The sequence below is a fragment of the Macaca mulatta genome, chromosome 18 (assembly GCF_049350105.2).
Source record: "Macaca mulatta isolate MMU2019108-1 chromosome 18, T2T-MMU8v2.0, whole genome shotgun sequence".
NCBI classification, from domain to species: domain Eukaryota; kingdom Metazoa; phylum Chordata; class Mammalia; order Primates; family Cercopithecidae; genus Macaca; species Macaca mulatta.
The window spans coordinates 44,316,877-44,327,822 of record NC_133423.1 but is presented as its reverse complement, the minus strand read 5'-3'; the positions used below and the strand labels follow the sequence as shown (position 1 = coordinate 44,327,822).

The 10,946-nt window shown below is 52.3% G+C and overlaps 1 protein-coding gene across 17 annotated transcripts in view; it reads right to left on the bottom strand.

The window, feature by feature from the left end:
- Window positions 1-910: 910 nt before the first annotated feature.
- ZBTB7C (zinc finger and BTB domain containing 7C) overlaps window positions 911-10,946 on the bottom strand; it is a 384,618-nt gene continuing 374,582 nt past the window's right edge. For all 17 annotated transcript variants that reach the window (XM_077975042.1, XM_077975035.1, XM_077975038.1 and 14 more), the window contains one exon: window positions 911-4,876. In XM_077975042.1, the coding sequence (XP_077831168.1) occupies window positions 4,225-4,876 (652 nt within the window). In that variant the 3' untranslated portion in view covers window positions 911-4,224. The remainder of the gene's footprint in view (window positions 4,877-10,946) is intronic.

Below are 10,946 nucleotides of genomic sequence, written 5' to 3'. Positions count from 1 at the left end.
CCTTGTTCCTCTTTAGGACAACTCCAGATGTTAGGGAGTTCTCTCCTTTTTTTGGGCACCCAGTTGCCTCCTGGAATCTCTCTCCTATTGACTCGGGTTGGCTAAATTTTTGGAGAAAGCTTCCCCTCCCCAACACACCTGTAGAAGTTCCAAGGCCTGTGTGAATGTGTCCCTTAAGCCTTCTTCTCCAGGTAAGCTGCGCGTGTTTCTTTGGCCTGTCCTCGGAGGCCTCATTCTACTTCCTTCACTCCTCTTCCCTCCACTGAAGGCTCCTTTGCTATCAGGAGCTCCCTTAGCACCTTGGAACCCCAGGGGGCAGGTCACACATGGCCAGGCTCCATAGAATTCCCACCTGGCCAGGGCTAGAAGGAGATTTTACTCACAGGAGATCAGGAGCACCCAAGGGTCAGGGCCCACTGGGCCCAGTTCCCTACCCCTTCTCCATCTTCTCCAGTGTCTACCTATGTCACTCAGTGGACACTGACCCCCAGAATGAGGACCACATGATCCTAGAATGGCTGAGCTGAGCAGAATCTTGACGAGCAGCTGGCCTTGCATTTCTTGCACTGGGCTATGCTTACCCTGAGCCCTCAGCCATAGGCTGGGGGCCTCCCAAAGCTGTAGGGTGGCCAAGAAACACTTTGACTTCACTAGAAGATTCTGAGGAAAAGGCAAGTCACTTAACTGGCAAGTTGATCAAAACGATATTTTTATATTAAGACAGATGCGTATATGTTATGTAATAAAATGCAGAAACATGAATTTCAAAGCCAAAACAGGAGACTTCAGAGGTTTACACTACAGATAGGTTCCTTTGGGCTATTTCTTTAGTGTTCTGCCCCCAATTTGCCAACCAGCTGGCCCCCCTCTGCTGAGGGCTGTTTAGGTGGAGAACTTCGAGAAGCTCTGATTACTCCATTTCCTTTATTACTAGAGGTGAGGGAAGTGAGGACCAGAGTGGAGGGGTGATTAGACTGAAGACACACAGCTTGGAGGAGTCCAGATTGGAAACTCAGATCTGTTCTTTTCTCTGTACCAAGAAACACTGCATAGAAGTTGCCTACTATGGCAAGAAAGGAATAAAAAATAGAAAAGAGGCTCCGGGTTGACCCTTGGTTATCCAGAGATACAATTGGAAGAACAATGTTACCAAGAGTCTGGGCTGTGGGTTGTAAGTAGCGCTGACTCCATTCAATGACAGAAGTATATTCCTTTACCTTAGGTTCTTTTAGGATCTAATGTTCTTTGGGAAAGAAGCTCAGGTGAAGAAGGGAGGAGAAGCCCAATGCCAGCGCCGGGAAGTGAGAGGAAGAAGGCCCAGAGAGCAGTAGGGACAGCCGGAGCCCACTCCGGATGTCAGGCTGGGGAACCGGTAGGACTTCCCTTGCTCACACACCCTGGGGTGCAGCTGCACACGTGTGTGAACACACGCACATACACGCACACCTCACACTCAGGCCCACCGATGCCGCAAAGCTTAAGATCCAACCATGTCTTACAAAGCTGGAATGTAAGAGACTACTGAGAATTGAGTTCTGCCCTCCCGACCATGAAGCACCCCTGGATAACTGAAACGGCAATTGGAAGGGGGATTCAATCTTACCAGGCAAATTAAGCAAGCATAGCTCACTTTTACTCAAAACACTGTCCTTTAAAATATTAAATAAGGGTCAAAGGTTTTGTTTTTCTTTGTAAAGGTGTCTTTGACATTATTTTAAGTTTATGACACCCAACAGTCAAAAACCTTAAGACTGGCTTGTTGCTGTCCTGTGAACTTTCAGAAGTCACATCTCACAGAAGTGCGACTCTCAATATAATTTAATCAAGTCAATTAATACTGTTTAATAAATAGGCCAGAAAATTAGCTGCGAGTTTTTCTCGGCGGGATGTGGCGTGCGACCGAAGTTATGGAAGATTGTCCCTTGAATCACTAAGGCAAACTTTGCTGAGTGTCATTTTACATAGAGCAATCACATAAAAAAAGAGTTATAAATAGAAAAAATTCCAAAGTTCTCCCACAGACAGACAGGGAAATCGAAACATCAAAAAAAAAAAAAAAAAAATTGAAGCAAAACACAACACAAGCACCCCTCCCCCGACAACCCAGTTGCTTCAAGTTCTTGATCATACAGTACTCAACATCTTTGGATATTTTACAATGTACAACTCCAAACTGCAGCCAAGAAAAAACAGAAAGAATTAACCAGTCATCTGAAAAATTGAGTTTATAAGAAGTCATCACCTTTACAAAATAAAAACAAAAGCCCCAACACCACTGGATTCCAATTTATTCATGTTTCCTTTTTTTTTTTTTTTTTTCCTCTCTTTTAAAGTCTGGTTCGGCCCCAATCGCTTGGCTGATGGGGGGGACACGGGCACATTGGCTGGTGGACATGGGCATGCTTCTGGGGCAAGTGTCTGAAACGAAGACAGGAATCTGAGAGGCGGCTACAGGAATCTGAGAGGTGGCTGCCCAGGCAGATGACTTCTGAGAACAGAGGGCGTGTGTAGCAATCCTGCTGGCTGGAGTGGCATCCGGTGGTGCGAAGAATCAGGGGGTCTCTTCCGGAGAGCTGTGAGAGGGACAGAGTCTGTGCTCTTCTCTGGCCTTTTTGTTTGTTGTGTGTTTGCTCAGGAAAAAGCCAAGGCGACGGGAAGAGCTGAAGTCTCTTTGTGCCCACAGCACAGAGACTGGGGACTCCAGCCCTGGGCCCTCCCTGGGGATGAACCCTCCTCCTCTCTGGGCTGCTAAGAAACCAAAGCAAACTCGGCAAGAAAAGAGAGGGGAGGGAAGGGGAGAGAAGCTCAGGAAGGCACGGGGCCAGCAGAGCCTTCCTTTTCAGGACCTGCTGAAAACTCAAGAACCAGGAGAACATGTGACAGCTCTAACTCACAGAGCCCTTCAAACCTCAGAGGCCTCCACTTCTCTGCACTGAGCCCTTTTGTTAAAAAAGGGAGCCAAATACTCCCACTTCACCCCAGAGGGAGGAGGAAGGGGTTGAGGGGGGTTCTCACACAGCAAACGGGACCATCGTTAGCAATGCCAAGGCCCTGAGGAACCCACAACTCAAAAAGCAAACAGATAAACCCTAGAAAACCAGGTATGTATTTTGTCTGTTTTCAGGAATCAGGGTGAGGGGAAACAGTTGCCAGGTGTTAAGAGGTGGCCCCCATCTCTTCGATGTTGGCCCTGAGAGCCCCAAGACACTGCACAGCCTTGGAAGGGGCATTGGAGATGGGGTAAACACTAAATAGTGCCACCAGGGGTCCAGACACGAACTCTTGCAGGGAAGGTAAGGTAGCATTCGGAGTTCGAAGACCCGCCTGTGGGCTTTGGTGAAGTTCGGAAGCTCCCCTGACCCCCGATCTCTGTCTAGTCTGGCCATATTTCTCACCTATGCTAATATGCTAATATAGAGCTGGATGTAATAAAACTAAGTCCAGAAAGATAAACTGTTTCCCCATGGACTTGGGGAGTACAAAGCTCCTACCTTCTCTGGGATTCTCTGGGGGGATAGGTGTGTATGTGTTTAGAGGTGGAGGGAGGAAACCTAAGTTACCAGCCCCTTCTATAGCTGGGTGACACTGAGCTACAGAGGGCTGACCTGTCAAGGTCACAGGACAGGTAAGGGGAAAAACGGCCCTGCCCTCCCAGAGCCTGATTCCTGACTGGTTCCAGGGGGCCTCCCTGCCAACAGAGCATTTCTTTCTATGTGGCAGGTGGGTAGTTCTCAAAAAGACCCCGGGGCCACTGGAGACTGGAAAACGAGCCCTCAGAGGAGTGTTGGCAGAGACTCTGCTACAGGGGGTGGGGCTTAACCAAGGTGCATGCCCAGCCCCTACCTCCTCCTGCTCCATCGGGCTGGGCCCCAGGCCAACCACCCCCTGACCCCTCGTAACCCACCCAGCTCCTAAGTGCCCCTGGGCATCCAGTTCTGTGTGGCTTGGGCCGGTGCAAATTTCTACATGAGAGCCAGAGAGACAGCCAGGGAGGGAGGCCCGGGCTCCTGGTCTTTTGGGAAGAGATGCCCGTCTTAGAACAGCAAAAGGAGGCAGCTGCTTTAGGAGCCTGGGAAAATGCCATCACTGATAGTATTATTATTTTTTTTTCCATTTTCCCTTTGTGTTTTTAAAATGAAAAGTTCAGATCCATGGGGTGGGGAAGAGCGGGCCTGGAGGGAGAAGGACTGGAGGGCTGGTGGGCTGGAGTCGACAGTGACCAGCCTAGTTGTTGGCTTCGGACATGGAGGCCACGTGGTTGAGGCCGGCGAGCCCAGGGAGGCCGGCCAGGCCTGCGGCCCACGGGTCGGGCAGCGGGAAGTAGGGCCGCGCGGCTGCCACGTTCTCGGCCAGCGCGAAGGCCAGGAGGCCCCCCGCGTTCCTCTCAGCCTCCAGCTGCGCTCGCCCGAACAGCTTCATCTGCGTCTCCTCGAACTGCCGCTCCAGCTCCTGCAGGCTCAGGGCGCCCTTGGGCGCTGCCAGGAAGTGCTTGGCGGGGCTGGGGCCCGGGAGGCACACGGCTGCGCCGCCCAGGTGGCCGCCCACTTCGCCCAGAGCCGGAGGCATCACGAAGGCCGCCTTGTCGGGGGCCGGGCCACCCGGCCCGAAGAGCAGGCTGGCGGCCCTCCACGCAGCGGGCTTGCGGCCGCGTCGGGGCCGCGCCATGCGGCAGCTCTGGCGCTTGATGTGGCGGTGCAGGTGGTCGGAGCGCGTGAAGCTCTTGTAGCAGAACTCGCACTGGTAGGGCCGCACTCCCGTGTGGATGCGCATGTGGTTCTTGAGGTCGTAGTTGTGCACAAACTTGGCGTTGCAGTGGATGCACAGGTAGGGCCGCTCCCCCGTGTGCTTCCGCATGTGGATTTTCAGCTTGTCCTGCCTGCAATGCAGAGACTGGCGGTCAGTTCCGCAGGGAACACCAGGAGCCATTCCTAACCTTCTGCTCCCCTTTCCTCCAGAACCAGCCGAGGCTCCCTACTGCCATGGAGTCAAACCCCAGAAATAGGTCCCATGCTAGATCTACCCTCAACTGCTGCCCCACCTTAGACAGGTATGGTTACTCACCTGGATTAAAGGGATGTGGAAAAAGCAGTGTCTGGAAAGTCCTACTCCCCTAAACTCCTTTTATATCCGAGCTCAGAGTCATGAAACTCCCACTCTATTAGGGGTTTATCTCACATACTGGGAAGACACTTCGCCAGAAGTCAGGGCTCTGACCTTAGTCCTCGGATAGTGCAGCGACTTCTGCTGATACTGGATTGCACTTTAATCTCACACCCACTCTCTCCAGGCAACCATATGCTTTCCCTCCAGTTCATCTATATGCTTTGGCCCAAAGTCCCTGGTCCCATCCCAGCCCCCGGGCTGTTGAGATCTGTCTGTGTTTGGCACTAATCTGGGAGGCTATAGAAGCTTGGGCACACCTTGTTCAAACCTCCTGCATGGTGGTTTCTTATCCTAAGCCTTGGGCTCTCCTCTTTGTCTGTAGACAATTTCAGGGTTTACAAAAGAGCCAGGTGCGAGAAGAATGCAGCCTAATCTAGGGCAAACTTTTCGGGGTTTAAGTGGTATTATTCACAGGTAAGGTATGGTGTAGGGTGGGGCGCCTGTGACTTTTGGGGGTCTGGGAGCCTCTGCGCCAGCTGCAGACCCACCACCAACTTGGTGGTGACCTCAGGCAAGTTACTTAGCCTCACTGCCCAGAGCTGAACCTGGTGCCAGAGATCAATTCTCATTGTCCAGGGCTGATGGAAAGAACCGGATCCTGTGTGAGCTAGATTCCACATACCTCCTGGTGGCCTTGACAGGAAAACTGACATCAGGGGGTTGTTTTCATAAAGACTGAGCATTGGGTAAACCAGCTTAAGCTGGCTGAGGTACAGGCAGCTGGGCTGCAAGAATTCCTCTTGGGATAATTCGCAGCCTCCCCCAGTGGGGCCATACGGGCCAGGAAGCTCTGTGTCTAGTCTCCTACCTCCTCCCTGAAGGTGTGGCTTGTGTGGAGCATCTGCCTATAATTTCAGACTCTGCTCTGAGGTTAGAGCAGATGTGGAGTCCAGGTGTCCTCCCTAAGATGGCCAGATTTAAACCCTGTTTCACATAATCCCACGACATCAGGGGCAGGTCCTAGGCTCCTGGTGTCCCCTGGCCACTAGAGGTCTCACCAGCTCTCATTTTCAAAATGGTTCTCCAGGGGCAGAGCAGGAGAGAAAAGGACATTCCCGTGAACACTGGCAGGCACTGTGGGAGGAGGGTCAGAGAGGATAGACCGTCCTCCCACCTGTGCTCACAGGAAAGCTGGAGAGCCCCTGGCACGGGGGAAGGGAAGTGGGGTCACCCTCCTCCCTTCCACATCCCACTGCTCCTGCCTCTTCTCAAACCCACCAGCCACCCCAGGCTACATGGTACTCTGCTGTGATATCCCACCCCCTACCAGCATGCTGTGGTCTCTGTAACCCAGATTTCACCTAGATGATTGGATTTTTGAGGAGGAAGGGACCTCAGAGACCATTTAGGCCAGTGGGTATCAAACTTAAGGATGCATTCGAACCATAATCAGGACTCAATAAAACAGTGCTGGGCCCTACTCCTAGAGATTCTGATCAGTAGGTCTGGGATGGGGGAGAGGGACAAAGAATTTGCATTTCTAACCAGGTGCCACATGCTGGTGGTGGTGGTGGTCCGCGGACCCCATACTGAGAACCACTGGTCCAGGCAAAGCCTCCACTATGTAGGTGGGCAAACAGGCCCAGCTGGGGAACTTGCCAAGCTCACCCAGAGGGTCATGGCAGGCCCGGGAGTCAAGGCCTCTTTTCTCATCACAGCACTGTGACGGTGAAAATGGAAGTGTCAGGTGCCTGTACCCCTGGAGTGATGTAACTTCCCAGTCCTGAGGGGTATGTCTTGGGCCTCCACAAATTCCCCCAGGCTCTGGCAGAAACACTGATGCTAGGTGGTTGGTTGGGCTCCCTCACCAGGCCTAGCAGAGGGCTCAGCTCAGAATCAGCTAAGCGGGCTGTAAATGCATCATCTTATTACTCCTCACCACAGCCTAGGAGGTAGGTTTTTTTATTTTTATTTTTATTTTTTTGAGACAGAGTCTCGCTCTGTCACCCAGGCTGGAGTGCAGTGGCACAATCTCGGCTCACCACAACCTCTGCTTCTCAGGTTCAAATGATTCTCCTGCCTCAGCCTCTTGAATAACTGGGATTATAGGCACACATCACCATGCCCGGCTAAGTTTTGTATTTTTTAAAGTAGAAACGGGGCTTCATCGTCTTGGTCAGGCTGGTCTCAAACTCCTGACCTTGTGATCTGACCACCTCGGCCTCCCAAAGTGCTGGGATTACAGGCATGAGCCACCATGCCCGGCTGAGGTAGGTTTTTGTTTTTTTGAGATGGAGTCTCGTTCTGTCACCCAGGCTGGCTTGAGTGTAGTAGTGCGATCTTAGCTCATTGCAAGCTCTGCATCCCAGGTTCATGCCATTCTCCTTCCTCAACCCCCCGAGTAGCTGGGACTATAGGCACCCACCACCACGCCTGGCTAATTTTTTTTTGTATTTTTAACAGAGACAGGGTTTCACTGTGTTAGCCAGGATGGTCTTGATCTCCTGACCTCGTGATCCGCCTGCCTCAGCCTCCCAAAGTGCTGGGATTACAGGCGTGAGCCACTGTGCCCGGCCAGGTAGGTATTTTTTTAAGTCACTATTACACATAATTAGTAGTACGAACCCTTAGGTCACTCTCAAACAATGGACAATATAAGTGGTAAATCTTCAAATGTCTTCCAAACTTCTCATTAGTGTATCTAAAGTAAGTCCCATTTTTGTGGCAATTGGTCCGAGTATGTAAGAAGTGCTGAGAAGGTGCCTACAATATCCTTTTATTGAACACCTGCTTTGGGCAGGTAAATACATGACTTCATTGACCCTGGGAGTTCATTATTCAGAGGCAAGGTATGGTGTAGAGATAGGGCCCCTCCAGGAGTCTGGGAGTCCCTGTTGTAGCTCCAGACCCGCCACCAACTTTTTGGGTGGCTTTAGGCAAGTTATTTAACCTCTTTGTGCAGAGCTAAACCTAGGACCAGACATCACTTCCCATTGTCCAGGGCAGATGGAGGGAATCTGGGTTTGCGTGAGCTAGATTCAACACATTTGGTGTACTTTCCTCACTTGGACACAGGCAGAAAGGAGGCTCAAAGAAGTTAAGAGCTTCCCAAAGATATCCAGCTGGTGAGGGGCAAAGGAACCTGAGGGGCTACCTGGCTGTGGTTTGTTTGTAAGCTATTCTGGGGATGAGGAAGGATGGATTTTCACACCTGGGACTCCCAACCTGAGGCCTACAAGGACTGCTGCAGAAAGGGCAGACCAGAACAATCAAGAGAGGGTACCAGTAGCTAGCCAGCTTTCTGCCGCTGTGGCCAGAAGACTAGGGTATGCCAGTGGGAGGAACTCAGCCCTGGGCAGGAGCTTTCCCTAACGGAGACATTTGTGGGAATGGGGGCAAGGGGCGGGAAGAGTAGGCAAAGCTCATGAGAAGCCAGTTCTGGAAAAAACTCCAGAGGATCATCTAGTTTACCAGGCACACTTTACCACATTCTGATTCATGGTCTGAGTCAGTGGGCCCAGTAAGCTACACTATTAGCAGTACATGTCTCAGGACCTTGAAAACACTGATCTAATTACTTCCAAGATAAGGAAAGCAAGGACCAAAGAGGGAATGGTGTCCTAGGGCCACACAGCCTCCTTCTTTACACTGACCTTTCCTGTGGATACTAAGACATGTGCATTGGAGCTGGAGGTGGTGCCGGGTACGCTCCAAGAACTGGACCAGTTCCCTTCCCTGGTCTGGGCCTCAGTTTCCTGATCTCTGAAATGGGGGTTGGGCTGCATCCTTGGGGCCTCTAAGTGCTCCATGAGTGTTTGCATCTGGGTAATGGGCTTCTACCAAATCTCTTTCTGGAGTCTGTTTGGCTGGCTGGCTTCCTTGCCCCTTCACATATTCAATCTACCTGTGGAAGCAGCGTGAATTTAAGCTGGAATATGTTCTAGCTGGAATCTCAGGAGCTGAGCTCTTAGTTACTTCTCTGTAGCAATGGAGGTCTGGTGGTTCCACTTAAAATTTCCCAAGGCCCCCTTGTCCAATGGCCTGTGTGCTCACTTACCCCTCAGCATGGCTTTCTGGGGTCTTTACAAGCTCACTGCCATCTCCTCTGCCAGCTTCCTGCCTGCCCCCCATGGTATACTGTCCCACGCTCTGGGCATCCCTGCATCTTTGAACACCTGCAGGTATGAACTGGACTGCTGGTTCCCCAGTGCACAGCCCACCACATTACTGGGTGGATGCCTGGTAAACCCTGGCTCCTTCCCCGTGTGTGCATGTCTTGTGCTTGGACACTGATGTTCCATCCTTAGGGCCCTCCCAGAAGGTCAAGCCCAGAGCCAGGGTGCCCCTTCCTCCCAGCCGTCCTCCTTCCAGCTCTCCTCCTCCCAGCACTCCTCCCTGCATGTGGCATGGAGGGTTCTGGTACCTGCTTTGATGAGAACCTGTGGGATGCTCTTTCATACTCTGCACAACACACAACAATGAATGTAGATAGAGGGGAGGCTTACTGCATGTTTGGTGACTGACAAGAGCGGCCAATTTCAGAATTCCCTGACTACAAATCCGACATTCTCCCCTCTGGCCCTGGTCCCCTTGTCTGCCATCTCATTCCATCTCTCTGCATCAGGGACAGCCAAGGACATATGCACCCAAGCCTTGGTCTACACGCCCGCTTCCAGCCTGGAGAGCTCATCGTCGGGAAAGTCGTGTGAGTCCTCATGAGCTCATTCCCAGAATCAAAGAAAAGGGCTGCGGGGCCTTGGCCTGAGGTCTGTGGCCTCCAGAAAGGCTCCCAATCAGGATAATGCTTTCCCAGCAGCCTCCACCCGGACTTCTTGTAACCCGATGGTTTGAGACACACTCTTCCTGCTACCACTGCTAATGCCATTACATTATCTTAATAGGGTTCCCAGAGCTGCCAGGAGTGGGAGGACTACAAACAGAGGGAAAATAAAAGCTAGGCTGCTGGCTCGTCTGGAGAGCAGGCAGCTGTGGGGGCACAGGGGTGGTCAGCATTCGGCTGGCACAGGAGGAGGCGGGTGGAGACTAAAAGGTGCAGCCTTCGGGGTTCAGCGGGAACCAGAAAGCATGCCTTGTCAGAGAGTGACTGTGGTGCAGAGGTCGTCCATCCCCGCCCAGGACGGTGTGCCCTCCATGGGACCTCTGCTGTCTTTGGGCCAGTCTATTCTCATTTTGCAGTTTTTCGCCTCCACTACTGTCCCCATCAGGCATGGCTGGGGCACCTCTGGGAGCCAGGCTGTGAGAGGATGCAGGGGCTCCAGGAGATAGACCCGCCAGCCATGCTGTCTGGGAGCTCCTAACAGAAGGGCTGGGGGCGGCAGGAGTCTCTATGGTCTGCAATCAAGGACCCATGTGGTGGGAATTAAGAGGCGGAAGATGCAGAGGCTTTCACAGGGCCCAGGGCCAGGCCCAGTTGGCAGTGATGGCTGCAGATGGGGCAAAAAGGTGTGTGTGGGGCCACCTGGGATGTCCATGGGCAGAGAAAATACCCACCAAGCCCAGCAGTGTCCCTATGCATGAAGAACAAATGCTTTATCTTCCTGAGATCACATGCTCCCTGTTCTTCTAGGCCCGTCCTAGGCATCACCTCTGGCTGAACCCTGCCGTCCTAACCTTTGGCTCCTGGCTTCCAGACTTTCTGGGAAGAGAAGGGAAAGGACCCCTGACGAAGAGGATCTGAGGTAATCTTGGTCCAGACTGCCTCTGCCCTGTGACCTGGAGCTGTTTCTATGTCCCAAGTCAGACCTGAAAGGGACAGGAGGAGCTGCCTCTCTGGCCAGCACAGGCACGAGCCTTTCCCAGGAGGAAAACGCTGTCTTTGAACT